Below are 23,503 nucleotides of genomic sequence, written 5' to 3'. Positions count from 1 at the left end.
CCATTTTCTGATGATTGCTCCCACAGTTGATTTTTTCACACCAAGCTGCTTGCCTATTGTAGATTCACTCTTCCCAGTCTGGTGCAGGTCTACAATACTTTTCCTGGTGTCCTTCGAAAGCTCTTTGGTCTTGGCCATGGCGGAGTTTGGAGTCCGACTGTTTGAGGCTGTGGACAGGTGTCTTTTATACAGATGATGAGTTCAAACAGGTGCCATTCATACAGGTAACGAGTGGGGGACAGAAAAGCTTCTTACAGAAGACGTTACAGGTCTGTGAGAGCCAGAGATTTTCCTTGTTTGAGGTGACCAAATACTTATTTTCCACCCTAATTTACGAATAAATTCTTTACAAATCCTACCATGTGAATTCATGGATTTATTTTTCACATTCTGTCTCTCACAGTTGAAGTGTACCTCTGGTGCAAATTACTGACCTCTGTCATCATTTTAAGTGGGGGAACTTGCACAATCGGTGGCTGACTAAATACTTTTTTGCCCCACTGTAAATGTTTGGAAGAATCTCTAAGAAATATTTGTAGTGAAAGAAAAGTTATGTGAATTGAAATAGCAAATGCTGTAGTGTACAGGGAGTGCACATGTGGACAAAACAGAATTTCCAATGCTTTCATCATTCTAACAACTTACTTTCTTTATAAGATATCAGGAAAACTGTCTAATGTCATGTGCTACATAATCTAATAAACATAAAATACTTTGTAAATAAATTTAAAATTTCAATCAGGAAAGAGGAACGTCAAAGGTATAGAAATATACAGTTCAATAAACAAGTAAGAGCAAAGTATGAGACACAGAAGTAATGAATATGTAATAACTGGAATATTTTCTGCAGGAAAATGTGGATAAACAGTGTAAAGTTACCCACAGAGTTTATCCAAGGAATTTGTGTTAAATAGTCTTCTTAATGTTTGAACAATGTCAGTAATACTCAGTAAATCAGAATCTGACATTTCTTACTTTAGTGGAGGAAATGATTTTACCGAGGATCCAGTTCTGATGCTGACTTGCAGTTCAGTCCTTTTTTCCTGTCTTTGCTTCAATCTTGTTGGCTTCCAGGTAATTATTGCCTTTGAGTGAAACCAACATATCTTGCTCATTTAATTTTTGGCATCATTGTCAGGAAGTGGGTGGAGAGAAAGATCTTTGGATACTAATCTTTGCACAGAGGGTGTTCTTTTATTATGTCAACAAACCAGGCAGATGACTGAGAGAGATATCGTTCAGGTTAGTTGTGAAATTATTATCAGACTGCTGTAGTTCAGTTTACCTCTCCTCCAGGCACCTGCAAGAACTGACAATCCATCACGTTTTGGTTCATCATGATATCTACAGACTTCCAAACTTCATGTGGGCTTCAGATAAGCTCTAGAACAGTGCATAGCAAACTAGATGAAATAGGTTTCCATGGCTGCGCAGCTCGATCCAAATCCTACAGCATCAACTACAATGCAAAGCCTTAGATGAAATGGTGTAAGACACACTGCCACAAGACTCGTGAGCAGTGGAAACGTGCTTTTTGGAGTGGCGATTCAAACTTCTGAATCTGGCAATCCAATGGATGAGCTAGGAGAACAGTACTCGTCTGACTAGGTTGTACCAAATGTCAAGTTGGGTGCAGGGGAGTGTTTGGGGATGGCCCCTTTCTGTTCCAACATGACTGTAAACCACTGCACAAAGCCAGGCCCATCGATGAGTGAGTCTGGTACAGAAGAACCTGACTGGCCCACATAGAGTCCTGACATCAACCCGACAGACCACCTTTGGGATGAATTAGAGCAGCGGCTGTGAGCCAGGACTTCTTATCCAACTTCAGTTTCTGACCTCACAAATGCGCTTCTGTAGGAATGGTCAAAATTTCCCATAAACACTGTCCTAAACTTTGTGGAAAGCCTTCCCAGAAGACTTGAAATTGTTACAGCTGCAGAGCCGACATCAAAAGAATGGGATGTCACTTAAGTTCATATATGTGTGAAGGCAGGCGAGCAAATACTTTCGGCAGCATCACGTGAGTGTGAGTGTTATTTTGTTTCAAACTACTTCTGGGTGCTTTTTGGTTTCTTTGAGAACCAGCTCCTCTATGTGTCAAAGTTGTTTTAGCTAAGATTATAAAAAAGACACTGAGTGCATATAAAAGACAGACTTGGCCATTGGTTTGTGAACTAGACATCGCAAGTGTGAAACCAAGGGACACTCATATTTATGTGGTACCTAACTGTCAATCACAAGGTAGGTTCACTGCTAAGCACATCCTGTTTCAGCATCCTTAGAGATACTAAGGGAAACTCAAGTCTACGGGATAAAAATCTGAACTAATAGGATTTGAAACTAGAATTTAGAGAAATGTATTTCATACCATAATCATATATACAGAAATTTAACATTGCAGCATGGACAACAGGTGACATGAATTTCTCCATGAACTTATACATTTATAATGACAGCAGTATCCCATAGAGACAATCTAAGTTTAAGGCACATTCTTATTTCTTCATTTTTCAACTCAGAAGGTGCGGCCAGTTGTTTTATGCAGTCTATCGTCTAAACACATCTCTTTATAGACATACACTCTATAACTGTCTGGGAAATGATCTGCAAATATTTCCTTTCTGCCAGCTCTCTGTTTAGTTTAGTTATGGATATTGGCATTAAGGCTTTGTTTTTGTTATTTTGGTACCACAGATCCTGAAGCCAGAATGGAGACCTTTATGTTCATGTAATAAAATGCCTTAATAAAACAATTTAAGAGCTGATAACTGAGAAACAGCTGAGCATTGCAGTATTATCTTGGTTTGGTTTTATGACTTTGTGGAGTTGGTGGGTGGTAACTAACGCAAGTACAAATGAAGAGCTGCTCTGAGTCTGCTAACTTTGAAAAGCACCTTAAAAACCTGAAGCCCTATTTTTACTTTAAGTCATTTATTGTGATTCAGACCAGTGTCAGGGTTTTACTTTTCAGATATTTTTCATCAATGTGACTGTGATGATTTGTTGAAATCCTCACATCGAGTATTTAATCCAAGTATCTCAATTAGGTTCTTGTGGCTCGTAGAATCACATAAAAACACCTCTGTGGAGGTCAGTGTAGCTGCTTACAGGCTGCTGAGTCAGTTCCAAACAGACGGGTCATAAAGTGAATCCTCTTCTCTGGTTAGTCTCTGCAGCTGTTCACTGGGGTGAACTAGTGTCACCCGGTAGGAAAGAGAAGAGTTTTGCAACATGTTCTCACTGAAATGCATATAATGACCACAACCTTTTAATACATGAAATGAACAATACACAGGTGTAGACGATCAGGCAGAGACAAGAAGCAATAAAGAGAAAAACACACTGCAGTGACATTCTGTCAGGGCAGGCAGAGCAGCACTGAAATCTAGAAAAAGGCGTCAATTCAAATGTACAAAAGGGAAAGTGCCTTGAGGCAACTGTTGTTGGATTTTGGCGATACATATACACACATATAAATATACAAACACACACACAAACACCTATACGGGTTTCTATGTATTGTAAGGACACTTTTTCCAAACCAGCCCAGGTGGTGGACTATGGGGACACCACTTTCCGCTTGCTCCTGAGAGATGCTGAATACCACAGAGCACAGATCTCACTTCAAAGTTCCCATACACGCAACACAACTAGAGATATAAGAACCGTTTTTTTTTGCAACCTTATTAGGACATATACTATTGTTAAATCCTCCCAATTCTTTTAATCTCTGGGCTGAAGGAAGGACAATACTCGGTGTATAAATGCTCAATCAACAATCTTTTATTCCATACAATTCAACACTTTATGAGCACAAACCATCCGGATGGGGAGACATGCATGAAGAGGGTCACAGCAAATCTCAAAATGGTGGAGGGTTACTCAAGCTCTTATAGCCTCTAGTGGCCCCCACCTAGTCGTAAAAACCTAAACATCACATACTTTCTAACTCTCAGTGAGCCTGAGTTATGACCTTGGCTCCCTGTTTTTCTGCTTCCAACAAAGGTGGGGGTGAAGCTGAATGTGCTCTGTGCTCTCTGCACACAATATTCTCTTCTTACCTCAGCAGTATGAAATGTCATGAAACAGTAAATCAGCAGTATAGGATAATACAAACCTATCTAATAAATCTCATGATTTTCACACTTTAATTCAGAAGTATAATGCAAACTAAAACTACATACTGATTATACTCCTTATAATAAGTAGTATGATGTGGCTTACAGCAGTATCATGTTCCCTTTAAGTACGATCTTTAGAGGCAAAAAAAATATCACAGCCAGCCTGCTGGTGAAAGGTCAAGTTTATTTCAAACACGTACTGCAAACTGGAGCAGGGCGATATGACTTAAAAATATTTATCACGATATACATTTGAACATTTGCGATAACGATATAACTGACAATATAATTGACACCAGACAAAATACTTTACAACACCTCAACTTTATTAGTGCAAAGATCCCCATCAATGTATTTTCACTTAAACAAGCAGCTGTTTCTTATGTGCATTAAAGTTATATAAACACGTAACAGTGCAAATGCAAATTCCTCGCTGACAGTTTAACCAAAAGGCGTTTCCAGTGGAAACTGGCCGACACATCCTCAGCATAACCATGTATAATATCCACAAAACTTAAAATACGGTAATATTATGTTGAAGCACAGTACGTATCACTCCGCGAGGCTCCGCCTACGATAGCCGTAATGCTCCAACAATCCATCAAGCGGTGCGGCTTCGTAGCTTAGCAAAGTCGTACTGAAACATCTGACAGATTTTCGTGTACCACATAAAATCATTTCCAGGTCAGTAAACACAACCAGAGTTCGTACATAAGGCACACGGGATTATAAGGGGCTCTGTCGACTTTCAGAAAAATCAAAGGATTGATTTTAAGTGCGCCGTATTTTCCAAACAACATGGTAACAACGACGGCCCGCTAGCATGTGCTACCAAAAATAGTGCTTTGTTGTGTATCTGACGGACGAAAGCCAAACCAGTTCCACACCACTGAAGCTGCAGCATTTTTACAAACCAGTTCTGGTTCATCTGTTTCATTCAACGATCCACTATCGCCGCCATGCTTTATCCGCCATGTGCTTCTGTAAACAAAGGCACCGCACATGGGCGTTTTACCCATATTCTATCGCCATATTTCATTTTCCTATTGTTGCCCAAAATTATACCAGTATTACCGTGAACGGTATGATATGGCGCAGCCCTAGTTTCATGTGTGTTTTCTTAATAATCTGTACTGTCATTTGGGGGCTGAGGGCGAAATTCCTTGTACATGTCATTAATACCATCTGGGGAACATGCATCATGCTTCCTACACATGTGAGAAGTAAATGATGACTTTTTTGTAAACACATGCGTACAACCACTTAGTGAACATGACACAGCCCGGCCCTCTGCAATATGATCAGTTAAGTGAGACACTAGCTCTTTCACTGTGTGAAAATGGCGGGCACATAATGAAACCGCACATTTTAAATCTGCAATAAGAGCTTTAGGAGCAGCTTGAAGTGCAGGTGCATTGGACACATGATAAAAAAATGCCCCTTGAAAGCAAAGTGGTGAATGTTTGACTACAATTACAACGCATTTGAAAAGACAACAAGGCTCATTCGTATGCACTCTGCAGTCTAGTACACAGCCTCTTAATGTGACCAATATCTTTTTACAAAAGATGCAGGTGATCATTTTTAGTATTTCAAAAGTTTGCCCGTGCTTTTCAGCTGAACTGGCTGCTAGCACCTAGTTATCAAGTATTAGTCTAAATATCAACTGGTGCTAGTGATGTTTTGGTTTAGAAAAAAAAGTAGCATAGATGTTAAACTTACCATGCAAACCTTCAGATGAACAACCACAAATCGTCAAAGATACACTTAAAATTGTATATTTGTGATTTGACCTAAACACGTCGTTGGTAAAAGTTCGTCTTCTGCTCCGTGTTCTCTCCACTCTGCAGATAGTGTGTGCTGCTGCTGGGTCGTTCACTGTACTGAACTAGGAGCTCATCTCCTAAATTTGATTATAATCACTAGTGATGTGTGATACCACTGATTTCCTTTCCGATCCGATACCAAGTAATATTCAGGCTTGGTATCGATGATACTGATCCGATACCGATACTTTGTACAAAAGCTTGTTTTATTTATTGTATCTCAAATTATAGCGTCATAATCATTACAGGACATCAGATTACTTGTTCTTATCACTTAATAATGCAGAGTTCATCATATAGAAATAAAAAAAACTGAAGTTGTGGCTATTTGAACACGTTGCCTGCCTGCAGCACTAAAGGACTCCGTGAGAGACGTCTGTCTCGCCCTAGCAGCACCTGTCCCTGTCCTCCTCTTCAGTTCGCCTCAACATACGCTCGTCATATTCTGTGATATGATTTACTCTGAGGTGTTTGACAAGGTTAGTGATGTTGCCACAACCATACATGCCAACCCCTCCCGAAACTCTCCTGATTTTCCACCCGGGCAACAAAAATGAAAACCATATCGCAGAATTCATAGCGCGGCCCAGCCAGTTCCAGTTTCCAACAATGGCGGCAGCTACTTAGTCTTAATATTACTCTTATTTCTCTTTTTGGGTCACAAAAAAACTTTTGACATATTTTCAGGTGAGAATGTAGCTGTGTAAACTTCAAACATCTGAGCCGACCGACACATCGTTTTCAAACCCCCGCGGTCTTTCACTACTTGGGTTAAACATGATATATAAGTCACTTGTTATTGTTTGGCTCTTTCAGTGTTTTATTTGTTCTTGAGTAAATCGGTTTGGCTGAGATTAAAGTTATTAGATTAAATTAAATTAAATTTAACTTTATTAATCCCTCGGGAGGGTTCCTCCGGGGTTTTCACACAGCTGAATAAACGTTAAACAGAAAACTAATTAAACAAAGTGTGAGACGGTGGAGAGTTTACGTCAGCGCCCGGTTATATTTTAGATAGCAAGGAGCAGACGGCAGAGTTTCACTCCACCGAGGGAGCTCATGACGTACTACCCGGCTTTCTTTAGACTGTGAAGGCCGCGTCCTCAGGTGGAAGCAGCCTCTGAATTTGGACACCCCCGCTATTTCCGGACATTTAACGTATTTTATCTGATAAATCAACACTGTAAAATGTATTTAACACCGCCCCCAACAGCCTTTTTGAATGTCTCCCTAGTATGGCCACAACACCTCACCTTTTTTCCACATGTATTGCAAACCACGTCTCAGCTGTTTGTGGAGGTAAAATAAGTCCGCACATGACTCCAATTACGCTCAGCCATTGTTGTGAGTGCGCACGCCAAGGGGCTGCGAGACATTTATACAGCCGTATTTCGCACGACTATGAAAGGCGGAAGAGGAAGTAGTTCCTTTGAATGTAGACAATCCGAATGTTATAGTTTCTTTCCACTGTGTTCCTGTTAATGATAAACTACAAATTTACCCTAAATTACTAAAATATCGATATTTTAATGTGAGAATTGATTCTAGAACATAAATGATTGGTATCGGAGGAATCGATATTTCAGGATCGATCCACATATCACTAGCTTAAATTAAACAATTAAGCTTAAAGTTAAATTCATTAGTTCAAAAATCTGTCATTATTATTTATAGATAAACAAATATACTGTATGTTTATTTCTCAAATAAATGTTTGGGACTGAAAACAGGTTTTGATCTTTGGTTTCAAAACAAGAGAGAAAAGTGTGAAACTGTTCATGCCTGTCTGAGAAAAGTGCATAAAGTGTGTAGTGACGGGTTTTACAGCCTTAAAACATCTAAAGGTATTGTAAAAAATAAAGCTGGCTACTTCGCAGATTTCACCTCTCGCTGGTTATTTGTAGAACATAACACCCGCGATAAACGAGGGAACGCTATATACAAATACTGAGAATTTTCAATCCCTTTTCTCTTTTGCTCTGAGGGGCAAGGGAAAAATATCGACAAGTCGATGAACATCATCTACAGATATATTTGGTAAATGCCCAAGACATCTTGAGAAATGTAACTCGCTGCTTGATTTGTCCATTTGGTGGCCTTTTTTTTGGAAAACCCGACCGTAAACAAGACGCGAATATCACACCGGAAACGAAGCGCCTACAGGAGTTTCCCCACCGGAAGTAGCATATGGTAAGGTGCATAGTCTATCGGCTTGTTTCTTCCCGTCTCCTGTATCCGGCCGTTCCTCTCGCTGTCGGAATTCGCGCCTCAGAGACGAAGTTATTTTTCAAAAAAAAAAAGAAAGAAAGAAACAGCAACAACTAATAAACAGAGTTTTTGCACGTTCATTGCACATTTGTGGGAATATTTAAATCTGTACTTTTTATTAATTACTTTTCATTTTATCTTTATTTTTAAAATCACCATGGTAATGCGCATGCGCATATCCTCCTGCACGCAAAGGGCTTTGGAGTTGACGTAACGGCGCAATGCATTGTGGGAGCGCAGCACCATCTTGGCAGGCCACGAATCAAAACAAGATTGTTACGAAGCATTCTGAAAAGTAGCTCAAAAGAAAAAGGACGGTATTGGGCTTTGGAGTTGACGTCACGCCGCAGTGCATTGTGGGATCGCGGCGCCATGACAGAAGGCCACAAATCAAAACACAGTAAGTGTTGGAAGCAGGACTGCCAGAACCATGCTTAAAATCAGCGCAAAAGACAAAGGGCTGTATCGCGACCGATTGCGCCCAGACGCCAAGAGATGGTAGCGTGCATTGGTAATGTGGACCCGTCTGAAATAAGGCAGCGGAGCAGAAACCCAGACAGCCTACCGCCGTTGTCCTATCCTGATATTTTCGCGTACCTTGTCTGTGGAGTCAGCGCATTCGCACACGGTGAATCATTTTCGGAATTATAAATCGCTGGAGGCGCACACCTAATACCCAAACAGTTGGGTACAAGATTTGGCCGTTTTTAAGCCTCCACGTTGTGAGTACGTTCACCATATGACCAAGATACAGCCACAGGTTGCACATAACATTGACTTCTCCTCAGCAGCTGCCCCAAAAATTGCTCTAGATGAACGATTCACCATTGGTGCCAGCTGTGCGTTGCCATGTAAATAGTTTGCATTTCATGTGTAACCGCCAGAGATGGGCAGTAACGCGTTACTGTAATCTGATTACTTTTTTCAAGTAACGAGTAAAGTAAGGGATTACTATTGCAAAATCGGTAATTAGATTACCGTTACTTTCCCGTAGGAACGCTGCGTTACTGCGTTACTAAAACCGTGATTTTTTTGCAAGAATGTCTCATGACAGTGACGTAAGCGAGTGCGCCGTTGGTGACAACAGCTGTGTGCAGATCAACAATGGATAACATATCGATTGTGGGAGAGAGTATGAGCGTGCAGCGTTTAAAGCGTGGAAGTACTGACCTTACTTTGAGTTTGATTCCATAAAAAGTGACAAAAACATTAGTGTCCGCTGTGCGTGGGAAGAAAACTTTTTACAGCGAAAAAAACCCCTAAACTTCCGAGCAAGCACCGAGTAGCTACGATGTAATGGGAAACTCACAGAGAAACTCACGGATTCTTCCACTGACCGCGGCACACCTGCACCAGGGTAAACCTCCGCCTGCCCCACTCCTGCTTTACAGGTGAAAATAGAGCAACAGGACCGCTGAGTCTTTGACTTTATTTATTTTCTGCTGTGTTTTACTTGCATCTATTTGAAAGAGTGAGTGTAAACACAAAAAATATTTTATTTTATGTGCTGGAATGTGCAGAAAATAGCTTTAAATGTTAAACTAATTTCTTCCAGTCAGAGAATGTTGCAGATAATTAAATTTTTGCTTGATGCATAAAGTTAAAAGATTAAAACTAATAAAACAAGTTAAAAAAAGAGACTTTTCCATCTGATTACATTTTGTATGATGGATTATGCAGAAAAAGTAGAATTGGGCTGAAAGATCTATCGCTTTATCACCTCTTCAGGTTGTAAATCGTGTTTTTAAAAAGTAACTAAGTAATTAATTACTTTTGAAAATAAGTAATCAGTAAAGTAACGGGATTACTTTTTTGGGGAAGTAATCAGTAATTAGTTACTGATTACTTTTTTCAAGTAACTTGACCAACACTGGTTATTATTGGGCGATAACATGTCAAAATGCTCCCTGACAGCTGATATTTTTTGGGGGTGGCTTCCTAATGTGCTTGTGGTGATCCTCAGAACCTCAGATCCAGTTCAAAATTTGAATTCCCGCGTTTTTTCTACAGCTTGAGTAACATAACAAGGCAGTTATGTCATTTATCTGTGGCCATGTGATATTCTTAAACCGATAAGGGTCTCGACACAGGATTCGTTTGGGCACGCCCCCTTTCCTGGGCACAGGCCTTTGGGCATCACTACTGCATCTCTCATCTCCCAGTCCTGCATCTGGGTCCTACGCTGCTTGGCACACAGCTGGACTTGATGTAAATTTGTTTTTCACAATGGTTACAGTTAAAAAACCGGGCATTTTCTTTGAATTACCAAACCTTTTTTCTGTAATTTAACATATTTATTTTTTACAGTTTAAATCATGCTGACACATTTGTTTTCATTTACGACAGCAAATACTGTTGAATTTCACCAGACTCACATTCGGTAAAAATGGGCTGTATTTGGTAAATGACTCTGACATCCCCGCTGTAAGGTAATCATTTTACTTTAAGTCATCTTAGCTAAAGTAAATATGGATGTCCTCCAGTGCTGTCCCTCAGCCTCCTTGTAGAAACACCCATGGTATCGAGTTCACAAGACGCTCAGTAAACCTGACCTCTGACCTTCAGGTTGAGGTCACTCCGATTCCTCTGAGGTTTTTAGTAGATGCACCTATGGTGGAGATCCAAATCCCAGATCTAACCCAGATTGAAGGCCGGGTCCTCGGGTGGAAGCAGCCTCTGAATTTGGACACCCCCGCTGTTTCCGGGCTGGCCAATAATAACTGTCAGGGCTCTGTGTGCGGGCAGGCAGAGATGAGGATCCAAATGCAGGACTCGGAAAACGGAATGCAACTCAAAAACCTCAGCTTTATTGCTGGCAAGGCAAGAAAACAAAACATGAAGTGAGGACTGAACACTGAGACCAAAAAACACACAGGCATAATCTGATGGTACGACGCGACACAGAGCATGGGAAAACACAGGGCTTATATACACAGGGCAGTAATGAGGGAATGGGCAACAGAAGGGAGACACAACTGGGGGAGATCAGGGCTAACGAGACCGGGGGAACAAAGCTGCACACACTGACCTAAGACAAAGACTTTCACAATAAAACAGGAAACTCTAATAATAAACATCACCACAACAAGAGAATGAGAAAACAATCCAAAACACCAAGATAACTGAAACACAAAGTACCAGAGAAACATAAAGGATAATCCATGATGCAAAAGTACCAAAACATAATAAACTCAATTGCTGGGTCCAACGGACCCAGAACCGTGACAATAACGGTGACATTTAACGGATTTTATCCGATAAATAAACACTGTAAAATGTATTTATCACCCCAAAACAGCCCTTTTGAACGTCTCCCTAATTCTGAGGTCTCAAGGTTGGCAAGTATGGCCACAACACCTCACTCTTGGAGCACTTTTTTGCCACATGTATCGCAAACCATGTCTCAGCTGTTTGTGGAGGTAAAATACGTCTGCACAATTACGCTCAGCCATTGTTGTGAGTGCGCACCAAGGGGCTGCGAGACATTTATACAGCCGTATTTCGCACATGACTATGAAAGGCGGAAGAGGAAGTAGTTCCTTTGAATGTAGACAATCAGAATGATATAGTTTCTTTCCACTGTGTTCCTGTTAATGATAAACTACAAATTTACCCTAAATTACTAAAATATCGATATTTTAATGTGAGAATCGATTCTAGAACATAAATGATTGGTATCGGAGGAATCGATATTTCAGGATCGATCCGCACATCACTAATAATTACACATTGATGTTGTAAATATAACAAAAACATTCTGTTTAATAGTTTACAAAAGTCCACTGTGATTGAAACAGAAAAATTGTGTTTTGGGGTTTACTATTCATTTCTGTAGGAATTTTACATGGTTTTTATGTCAATTTCACTGCCATTTTTTACAGTGTATCCAAAGCACAGTATGCATCTAAATGCATCCATCTATAGTACAGTATGGTTCTTTGCTGGGGTGACAGTCCAAATTTATTGTTTTCATACTATCAATATGTGAGACAATCATTTCATAATCCTCGATTCAAGATTAATCAGTGATTCCTCAAAAAATCAACAGTTTTACTGGTTTGTTCACATCAGGTTTTTTCCCCAGAGGTTTGAATGACAAATCCACAGTTGATGTAAACTTAATGAAAAGATTTGTTTCAGTTTTACAGCTTGACAGTTGTACTTAGCATGTTTAACAAACAAAGCCTAAATGAATAATTTAATCACGTTTGCATTCATGTTCATTTCACAATAATAATGATAAGGTCAAATATATGAGAGACTCATTTCATCCATCGAAGTAGATACAGTTTACACTAGTTTTTTTTGATTATTTTTTTACAGATTAAAACAAAATATTTGATTGGCGTTATTTTTGTTCCACTATTCTGAGCGCATGCAAAAAAAAAATATTGCAGGTGCAAGCAGGGCTCTAGAGTGCGACCAATTTGGTCTATGCAACCATATTTTTCAGTGGTGCGACTAAAAAAAATATTTGGTAACAAAAAAAAAAAAAAAAAAATCTCTGCAACTCTGTGTGGTCAACAACAGACACACATTTTGCCCCTATCGTGGACTAAACCAATCAGAGATAGTCAGGGGCGGGACCTCTCTGATTGGCCGTGGTCCAGTTGAAAGTGCAGGTGGAAGTGGGAGGTGAGCAGCTTGAATAAAGCAATATTATTCATTAAATCCTGACTTTTAAATATAACCGTGTTTTGCCACAAACGCCAGATTCTCAGATTAAAGCTCACAAAACCATTTCAACAACAACCAAACAGCAGATGAGAGCAGGTACACGGACTCCACACAAAGACGTAAACACAGAGCCGACGCATCAGAATCAGCTTTGTCTTTCTCGGCTTTCTCACCCGACGGCCCGCAGACGGACAGGCTGTCGGAGCTTAGCGATCCTGATGCGTCCGGTCCGCGCTGTGTTTACATCTTTTTGCGCTGATTCTGAGCTGCAGGTTTTGTCTCTCCAACCAAAATCCACTGAGCCAGCAGCAAAAGAAGCAGCAAACTGCGCTTCACATTTGATCAATGTCGTCATGAATTCCCTCTGGGTTTCGCTGTTTTGCTTCCACCACGATAAAAATCACACTTCATGCACAGCTCTATCTCTCTCGGTACTTCAAGAACAGTTTCCCGTCTCAAATCTGTTTTCTGCATTATTCATTTGCTTATTACCCACCAGTCTACTGTTGTTCACAGCGCTGTCGGCTTTTTTTCATTTAAATGACCTTGGACAAGAAAGCATATTTTTTTCTGTTGTTCAATACTGAAGAAATTTAAACGTTTTAAAATTGCAGAATATCATATGGTTATCTGCTACAAAAAGGCAGGACAGGAAAATCTCCTTCATGTTTTTCTGCTGTGATGTTCACAATTCTGATGAAGTCTCATGTGTATCAGTGCTGATAAATGATCAGAATTATAACATTTCTGACTGTCTGAGGCGAAATTGAATCGAATCAGGACTTTGAGAACCGGAATCGAATGGATTATAGAAATCAGTGATTATACTCAGCCTTAGTGAGCAGCCTAGGCCTGACAGAAGTGGATGTAGCTGTGGGTAATAAGAAAAGATGAAAAGAATGATTGATAACTTTTTTGTAAAGTTAAGGCCTGATCTGTCTGAAATTCATAGCCAGCTCTGGCACGGTGCCATCAATCTCTGAACGCTGAAAAAGCAGCAGTGTATCCAGAAACACATTATATGCTGCAATAAATGCCCAAGTGTCCCCTCTCCCCACGGCCTTTCAGCGGCAGGAAGCAGCAAACAGGTCGTCAGAGGAGCCGATGTGATGATTAAGTTTAACATTTTCTACAATATTGACAAAGCACTTTAAGCACAAGATTGTTACTTAATAATTTAGAAATGAATATTGTCTGTATGGACTGCAACTTCCCCCCAAAAAAGTGCACATGTAAAACTGCGATGTTAAGCGATGCGGTTGAAAAATGTGAGTGCGCCTAACTTTTGTACCGGTACGCCTAACTGGCAAAAAGTTAGTCTAGAGCCCTGGCAAAAAGCAGATTTTTTTTTGCATCCAAGTCTGTGATTGGCTGGTTTTGTGGCACAAATATAATGGTGTAGAGAAAGAGTTGAGCGCGCACGGGCAGAAATGTTGAGAGCACGAGCAACACATTGCAAGTGAGCGCAAATGCAAAAACTGAGCGAGAGGGGCTGCTGGTGTGTGTGTGTGTGTGTGTGGATAATAGCAAACACTGAAATACATTTTTGCATGCAGCAGTGAAGTTTGTTCACTCAAATTTGAAGCGAAGGACACTGTCTCAGCTGAACTATGGACACGCATACACATACTGATACTGATAAGCACTCACTGACGCATCACCCGCCCTACCCCGGATCCAACGCCACCTCCAACGCTTGCCTCCCCTCTGATGTGGACATCGGGTCAGCTGGAGGCGCAGTCGAAGATTGCAGCGGTCCCAGATCAGATGTACACACTGGAACGCTTTCCCATGTTGCTGTCTGTGTTTATTGTGCTATGGTGATTGATATCTGTGCATTCCTGTATTATCCTTCTGTGTTACACATTTCAATGTTTTTTTTTTCCTCGCTACCTAGCCTGACCTGTCTCCCCAATGTGATGTTTGTGTATTGTATGTACGGTCGGTAAGGTCTGTCATCTCGGTTGTGGGCAAAAGACCTGCAACTGACAAATAAAGGCCATCATCATCATCTCAAATTTAGCTTTTCTTCGCTCAAAATAAATTTCTCCTCAAAATGCAACACTTGCACCTGCAAACTTTTTTTTACGTGCGCTCAGAATAGTGGCACAAAAATAACGCCATAGCATAGTGGTCGGGAGATTTGGAGTCAACAGCATCCATGACACACAACGTAACGTGCGATAATGTCTCATGCGCAAAAGCATCAGCTCTATTATATTTTCCTTTTTCCTTCGGGATTAATAAAGTATTCTGATTCTGATTCTAAGAGCCGTGCTTACAGAGCGCTTTGTAGTGAGTGAGAGCCGCTCCTCACTTAATTTCCTTTTGCTGCTCAGCTCTCACACAGTGGCTCAGCTATGCTCCAATCCCTCCGTATTGTGGCCAATCACATGCGAGGATATAGGATAATATCATTATCAATATCATACGAAGCAGCATCTGGCTGCAGTTTAAAGACTTTTTTGTCTTGGTCTCGTCTCGACTTTGTCTTGGTCTTGGTCTCAGTATCCTCTGGTCTTGGTCTTGGTTTAGGCGGTGTTGACTACAAGTCTACTGGTCAGCCAGGGCCGGACTGGGACAAAAAATTGGCCCGGGCATTGAGACCGGCCCACCAGGTATTATAGGAAAAACCATAAAGCCTTTGAATGAAAACAAACACTGCTGTGACAGTGATGTACGCTGTCTTGTTGGTATATATGTATGATCTGTATCACCTTCATGTTTCCCTCTCACCACATATCCAAACCGATATCATGACCAGCAGCTTTACAGCTGTGGCTCCAGCAAACATCAGCTGATACTAGAAATTAATATTAAATAAATTCCACCAACAGCTGATCAAGCTTAATAAATTTCTCCTCAAAATGCAACACTTGCACTTGCAAATTTTTTTTTACGTGCGCTCAGAATAGTGGCACAAAAATAACACCATAGCTTAGTAGCCATCCTTGTTTCTTGTATTCATGCAACTGATGTGCTTCCTATTTTTCAGAAGTTATTGAATCAGCATGTTCTGTTGTTCAGGTGAGTACGCACATTAATAGCAAAATAGATGTCATTTTTATTACCATCAATTACATAGCATTGTTAAGGTAAAAACATAGATTTATACTTCACAGAAATTGATTGTAAACAGTTTTCCTGATCTGAAAGATGATTAAATGTGCAAAATCAGTGTTTTGTCTATTAAAGACTGATGACCCTGAGCTGAGTTCCTTACCTGACAGCCACCTGATTGATTACTTTGCTATCTCATTAATGTAAAGCGGTGACCTAGGCCCAATTGGAACTGCATAGTTAATATGCATTACATCAAATCAGGAAATCAGTAACTGGATCTTTACAAATCCAGAATCAAACCAGAATCAATTCATGACAGGGCACAGTTATTTCCCATCGTTGTATCACTGAGAGGTATGGTCGACTCATCGATGGTGAAGACCTGTTTTCGGAACTGTTCCCAGTCTGGCCTGCAAAGTGGCAGCTCTGCTTGGAAGTGCTTCCAGAACCTAGAGGCCAAGACGAGGTGATTAAAGTTCATACATTCACAGTAGCACAGTGTCCCTGTGGATGCAGCCTAAGTTACTGTTCTTTAGCTGTAACTGACACGGACCCTAAATACATCACATGCAGGTAATTATGAAGTTAGTCAAAAAAGAGCAGAATCAAGGATTTCCCATTTACAACATTACATGGTTGTGATAGCTAAGCTAAGAGTTATTAGGCTTGAAAATGGCAATGAATATTCTTAACAAAATAAACATGCTGTAACAACATGTGTGTCTGAGTGCTCCTCCTACATAAAGTAAAATACATCAAAATTATATTTTGCTAAATAGTATTGTGTATTTTGATCTGTGTGTATAATCAGATATGTGTATGTATGTGTGTAAATAAATCTGTGTGTATAGATATTTATCAATTCTTCATGTTTAGCTCAAAAACACTGAAAGTGCAGCATAGTTATTCGAACAATTTACAGCATGACAAAGAATCCGTGAGATTAAATGTCTGTACTTGTGGTGGTAGATGTCTGGGTCTCGGCTGACGCGGTTCTGAAAGCCGATGTACAGGTCGTCCCACAGACAGCCGTGCAGCACCACGTACCTCATCACTCCAATCCTGTTTTTAATCTTAGATTAAACGAAGCAGCATGAGCATAACAGCATGTAAATAAAGTATCCAGGCAGAACAGGAGTTTTTCAGATGTTAGATGACAGACGTGATCATTTCCTCACGATTCGTTGGGAGTCAGGAGGAAATCACTATTATTCACATCCTGTTATCTGTTTGTTTAGGGACTCACCTCCAAGTAGGCGTGCTCTCTGTCAGGTCTCTTTGTGGGGAACGATAGATCCAGAAAGTCCACCAGATAGTCATAACCGTCAGTGATGCATTCAAACTTGTCGTCTGTTTCAATGACCTACACGGAGACACACTCTGAGTGAGACAGCAATGCAAAAGAAAAACGAGTGAGAGAAGGAGATCGTTAACAGCTAGAAGGAAGCGAGGTGGTGATGAGGGATCAGAGCAGAGAGCTAGTTGTTTGTTTTTAGATTTCATCATTGCAGGATGTTACCTGCACGCGTATTATCAGCTTCTGCTCAGGTACTACAGAGGCTGCTGTAGCATGAGGGAAAGGGATTATCAAAAAACATATAAAATAAAATTTCTGCTCAGGTGTAAAAAAAACACGTATTTATTGCTTTAAAACACTGGAAGCCCGTCTCTATCATAGCATAGTTACAAGGAAGCTTAGCCGGAAAACGTCTCAGTTCTTTTGATTTTTGTTGAACTTCTACATTTTTCATTGGGTTTTATGGTTTACAAGGTTAACGGAAAGTAAAATGATGCACACATCACTACTATGTGCATGAAAAAAAAGATTTCATTCATAATCACACTGCTCACTGCTTGGTGGACAAGTTCAGCACGGAAGATCTTTAGTCATACATCTGTCTGCTTCCCAGGTTTTTGGGGCTAATCTCAGCTTCACGTCACTGTCACAGCCTGATTGTGACATCACTGGTCTAGTCCAATCGTCTTTTTTAAGGCCAATCATCCTCCAATCCGCGTACTTTAAATCTCATCTGTTATTTCCCTTGCAGTCGCCTTCATGCAACCCACCTCCTCCCCATCTCAGCCTCTCCCATATTACTCAAGCTCCATCCAAACCTCCACCCAGACTCCCGGGGTGGTCCTGCCCTAATCCCTGTCACTGCTGGGATTACGTTCTGCTGCGATGGGCCCTCAGACTACTGAAATATCTTAATTGAATTCTGTACATTGATGAATCATGCTCAGTTCTTTCTAATGATCTCTCCTTATTGAACATCCATCTTATTGTCCAGCTCTTGTTGGCTTTCACGGGCCAGGAGGCAGGGCACATTCTGAGCGGGTTGTCGGTCCAATCTCAAGGTCACGACGCACAATAGTTTTTATTTTGTTTTTTCTTAATGCTTTCTCCCCCAACCATATAGAAATGGACAAAGTAAATATTTTTACAGTCCTTTTTTGCAGGCTCGTGTGTTTTATTTGGTTTCTGGAAGCAGTAAGCAGAGAAATGCTCTTAGGTAGGAAAAGTCACGAGAACACAGTAAATGCAGACAAAGGTCAGATGTTGAGTGCAGAACAGTTCTTGACAAAAAAAAAAAAGAGTCAAACAGCTCTGCAGGAGAACATTTACCCGCACAACAAGGTTGTAGTTTCGAAAGCCAGCCCACGTGTAATAAAACTGGATCCAGCTCTGATGTTTAAATATGTCCGACTTGATGGCACTGTTCAGCTCGTTCACATACAAGTCGAACTCCCAGCTGTCCTTGTAGAGTTTTGCACTGGCTGGTGGATTGATGATGGCCTCACTATGGGTGGTCATAGCAAACACATGTCAGCAGATAACATGGACATGCAGTCAGATCAGATGTTCTGATTGACATGAGCTAATTGAGCAGCTGTAGCTTGTTGTAACTCAGTAAGAATAAAAGTCATTTTATACAGTTACTGCACACATACAAACTATATAAAGATGAAAAAGACAGGCTGAAGCTACTGTCCAAAGCTTTTGAATTTTACATTGGCAGTGCAGACGGTGAGGATTTTTTCCCATCAGACTAATCTGTTTATTCACTGGCCTTTCAGCTACTGACATTACTGTTTAAGTGTCTGTGGTTTATGTAGTTGTATTACACAGATGGAATAAGAGTCTCTTTCCCACAGTGGCAAAGAATGGCAAACACAGATAAACATGTGAGCTGTTCCAACCTGCTGGTGGGGTCTCTCAGAGCGAGGCCCAGGTCCAGCACAGCACCTGGCTGCGGTGTCCAAGTCTTGATTGCTGGTGCCAGCTTATTAATGACTGCATTGAGGTCCTCTGCACTGTTTTTGATATTAGTATCCTTTATGTATCTACACCCAACACACAGTACAAACAGACAGAGAAGTAAAAGGACACATAAAGAACAAGTTAGGTCTCATGTTTGTTTAAATGCTACATCTGTAACTTAACAGTCATTAGCAGTCCCGTCACTGTCCAAAGTTTGGGCCACGACTGTGTCGTACAACCCTGTTTGCAGAAGAGTTGGGATGCTGTGTACGATGTAAATAATACTACAATCTCAAAATCATGTTAATCTTATCCTTATTTATTAACATCACAAATGTATTGTGTAGAATAAGGAGGGGATGTTTTTCTCATTATCATTTAATATTTTAATATGGCATTATTAGTTCATTAGAAGTATATAACCAGCTTTGCATTAAGCATAAATTGAAGTTTTTGACCTTACATTATTCTTTGCATTACAGTGATGGTGATAACTTTAGTTTGATCTTTTCTTACAGGTACCAGAATAATAACATGATTTTCCATTGCAGATGTAACCCTGATCATTCCATACACATTGCAGTTTGTTGCTTTTTCTAGAGTTGTGCTCAAGGTAATTAAAGGTTAAAAGCTACAGCCAGCGCGAGTCTGGCTGATCTATGGAGGGCAAAGGCTTTGAGCTTGGAAGGCCGCACGCGCTTACACAGCACTTATAAGATGTTATTCTTGGTGATTTTGTGCTTAGTCATGTTTTAATATGTTTTAAGTAGAAGTAGCTGATCCAGCAATATTCATTTAATATTATAGACTTGATTTAGAGCAATACACACTGATGGTCTTAACAAATGAAAGAGTCCTTGTAGCTGCCATGTTGTGTCTTAGCAGGGTACAGACGGTTCCAGGAGACGGGGGCAGTCAGCGTCTGCCCTCGGGAAGGAGACAATGTTATTCTTTGTGTTAAATAAAATTGTCAACATTGATTGTATTACACCTGTCACTATGCATGAGGGGGCGTTCTAATACCCTGATTTCATAAAACTATGGTGATGTGTTTTTTGAGATGAGATCTGAGACTGTCTGCATACAGTGTCCATCTCCCACGTGTGTGTGTGATCATTAAATCATCGTTTGACTCAACCCGACCGGACCAGTGTTGTTATTGTGGGTTTTTCCTCTGGTGTCCATCCCCAATATTTTGAACCTTAACATTTTGGGGGCTCGTCCTGTGGTATTGGGGTGGAAGTGTGAGGTGTGGACGGTCTGAGGTGGTCGAGCGGACAGGCACGGACCAGGGATCTGATGTGAGTGAGCTTCCCGGGTGCATCTAAAAGGTAAGGCACTGCCTGTTGAGTTGATTCCCAAATTGTGCCAAATTGGGCTGCATTAAATTAAAAGCCTACTCACTGACGTTGCTGGTGGGTGTCTGTTTTGATTTTGATGAGAATCACCGTGTGTTATGCAGTTAAAGTTGTTTAAGAGTATTTAATGAAGTTGAAGAAATATGAAAGTAATAATGTTGGGTTTGAGTCCCTGGATATTGAGCTGAAGGCTCAGGTAGTTTGGTAGGGAAATTAGGACAGAAACTGTTCCCAGAAGTAACAGAGACTGTTTAATTGGTCGTAAAAAAGTTCTCTTTCTTCGGTGAGACCCGTTATGGTAAAATTTGTCAAAATCGGTTAGGTGAAAATTATTATAGGACGGCAGCCCAGAAGTCTGCTAAGAAGCACATAGCCCGGGGGTTACGCCCCCTCCTGGCCGTGGACGCGCGGTCTTGACCTGTCGGCGAACAGGGTTAGTTCAGTTTGGCTTATCTGTGGGGTACAGGGCATCCCGAAATAAGCTAGGAGTTACCGAGTCTCCTCATCGTTTAAAACGGTGTCATGTGCTTGTTTGGATACTGTTAAATTGAGTTAGGGATTTAGAAGTTAGGTCAGAAACTGTTCCGAGAAGTAACAGATACTGTTTGATTGATTACAAAAAAGTGAGACTGTCTTCGGTGAGACCCGTTATTTTAAATTTGTCGAAATTTGTTAGGTGCTGAATCTGTCAGGCCTGTCAGTGGTTGTAAATATAAGACGTCTTTGTAATATAAAATAGAGTTTTGTCTGAGCTTTGTGTGAGACTCTGTGTGACGCGCAGCTGCTGCGCTGCGAGCTATTTTTAGACGGTGTGAACATGCAAATGAGCTGCATTTGCAAGGGAGGGAAACGGAGCTTTTCACTTCCTGCCCAGAGTGTGTGTGAGCCTTATAAGCAGAAGGCTTTTTATTGCTGAAAGTTTGTAAATATGCTGCTGGTTTTGATGTTATAACAATGTAAATAGTTTTTGATTTAAAAAGAGTGGTTTAAATAATTTTCAGACACACCTTGCAAATGTGCTTATAATGAGTTGGCACTCGGCCTTTGAAGGTCAGAAGCTTCATTCGGCGTGACTGTCCGGACTGATAAAGTGTAGTAAATGCCTTGAGTGCAGAGGGTTAAATGCAAACAAGCTTACACACACATAGGTTATGATCAGAATAGGTCCCTAGAAGGCAAGGGAAAATTGGGACAGTGTAAAACTGTGACCAAAGCAGAAAAAGCTGCAGGCACTCATTATAATTTGCAAGGTGGTTGCGTGAATTAGGCAGACTAACAGAAGGAGAGGAGCTTGCGATTGGTGATTTTCGCGCCATTTCTGCGCGGTGTATGCTCGGTGGTGGGCTCGCAGATGTAGAGGCCATAGCTCGCACAACTCGCTATGCAAATGATTTGCCTTATCATGAAGTGCAATGTGCTTTGTCTGACGCAGTCCGTGAAAAGTACCCAACCCCTAACACAGGAGCCATACCTAAAATAATTTGGGACCCCCAAAACACACCTAGAGAGTTTTTAGAAAAAGCCAGAGATCAGTGGTTGTTAGAAACAGGTACCCATCCGGGTAGAGAAGGTGAGCATCGGGCGTGGTTTCGCTCAGCGGTGCTGGCAGGGCTGCCAAACCAGGTCATGGAAGATCTACAGAAAAACCCAGATTTTGCCGTAGCAGATTCGGTGCAGTGGGAAAGACATGTCTCGCATCGTTTACAGCTGGAGCAGGACAGGGCGAACAAGCAGAAAAAAGAGTTGGAGGAGGCACAAGCGTCTCTACTCAAACTACAGTTGGCGGAGGCCAGAAACAAAGCCTGCGAAAAGAAAAAAGAGGAAAAAGAAAAAACAGAAAAAATGATGATAGTTGCGACCCAGCCTGGTCCTGGGCCTGAATGGCCAGACAGTGGCCCGGGTCCCTGCACTAATGACGGATGGCCCGCCAATGCACCAAGGCAGAACCAACCCACAGGGAATTGGGGAACCGGTGGATCGTACAGAGGGCGTGGTGGCTCAGCGGAGGGAGTACTAAGAGCTCGTGACACGGGGAATCTCAGCGGTGTGCCTTGGAATGTCTGTTAGAGGTGTGGAGCAGAGGGTCATTGGAACAGAAATTGCCCAGAACGTCGTCAGAACTATAAAAGACGAAACGACCAATCCCAGGCACGTGGAGCTCCGAGAGCAAGAGATGGCTATAGGGGAGCATATCAGGCCCCAAACCCGAGTGCAGCACCAGCCGCGCAGTATCCAGTGGCTGACTGGAGGGAGGACCAGTACTGAAGGGACCCGGAGGGACCAAACAGCATGGGGATGGCAGATCCCATGCTGTCAATTACTGTAGAAGGGACAGAATTGCCCTTCTTAGTAGACACTGGAGCAACATATTCAACCTTGAGAGCAGCACCAGACAGTGCAAAGTTGTCCTGCCACACAGCGAACGTGGTGTGTATTTCCGGGATCCCAACAACTCTGCCAGTGACTGACCCAGCTTTGACAAAGCTGGGCAAGCAGACTTTGAAACACAACTATGTGGTGTCATCGCAAGCGCCAGTAAATCTCATGGGCAGGGACCTGCTCGTGAAGTTGGGCGCCACAATCACATGTTCAGCAGATGGATTATCTGTGACTCTGCCAGGGGGCCAGCATTTTCCGTGCCTGGGAACAAATTCAAAGACTCAATATCTGCTTCAAGACTGTGAAAGAGCAAAAGCCGATATCTACTGGGGGAGACTAGTGAAAGAGGATGTTCTGAGGCAATTTCAGCTGTGGAGACCCTGGATAATGAGCTTGGCAGTTTACTCCCCTCCGCGCGACCCTTACCACGTTACCCTGTTTTATGAGAATGACGACACTTATCGTGAATTATTTCAATCTGATCTTGAGGGTCAGACGTGGAATGTGCAAACACATGACATCTACATTGGACCAGAAGGTGTAGCC

The 23,503-nt window shown here is 41.4% G+C and overlaps 1 protein-coding gene across 1 annotated transcript in view; it reads right to left on the bottom strand.

Annotated features, from left to right (window-relative positions):
• Positions 1 to 12,124: 12,124 nt before the first annotated feature.
• LOC146649034 (cytidine monophosphate-N-acetylneuraminic acid hydroxylase-like) overlaps positions 12,125 to 23,503 on the bottom strand; it is a 35,424-nt gene continuing 24,045 nt past the window's right edge. Inside the window, exons 11-15 of the mRNA XM_085386707.1 lie at positions 19,160 to 19,303; positions 18,585 to 18,759; positions 17,205 to 17,321; positions 16,916 to 17,031; positions 12,125 to 16,407 (exon numbers count right to left, since the gene is read on the bottom strand). Of these exons, the coding sequence (XP_085242833.1) occupies positions 16,269 to 16,407; positions 16,916 to 17,031; positions 17,205 to 17,321; positions 18,585 to 18,759; positions 19,160 to 19,303 (691 nt within the window). The 3' untranslated portion in view covers positions 12,125 to 16,268. The remainder of the gene's footprint in view (positions 16,408 to 16,915; positions 17,032 to 17,204; positions 17,322 to 18,584; positions 18,760 to 19,159; positions 19,304 to 23,503) is intronic.

Source organism: Rhamphochromis longiceps, linkage group LG17 (assembly GCF_057381845.1).
Source record: "Rhamphochromis longiceps isolate RC_006_pf linkage group LG17, R_longiceps_female_GT1.1, whole genome shotgun sequence".
NCBI classification, from domain to species: Eukaryota; Metazoa; Chordata; class Actinopteri; order Cichliformes; family Cichlidae; genus Rhamphochromis; species Rhamphochromis longiceps.
The sequence above is the reverse complement of the archived record's forward strand: the minus strand, read 5'-3'. Positions and strand labels throughout refer to the sequence as shown.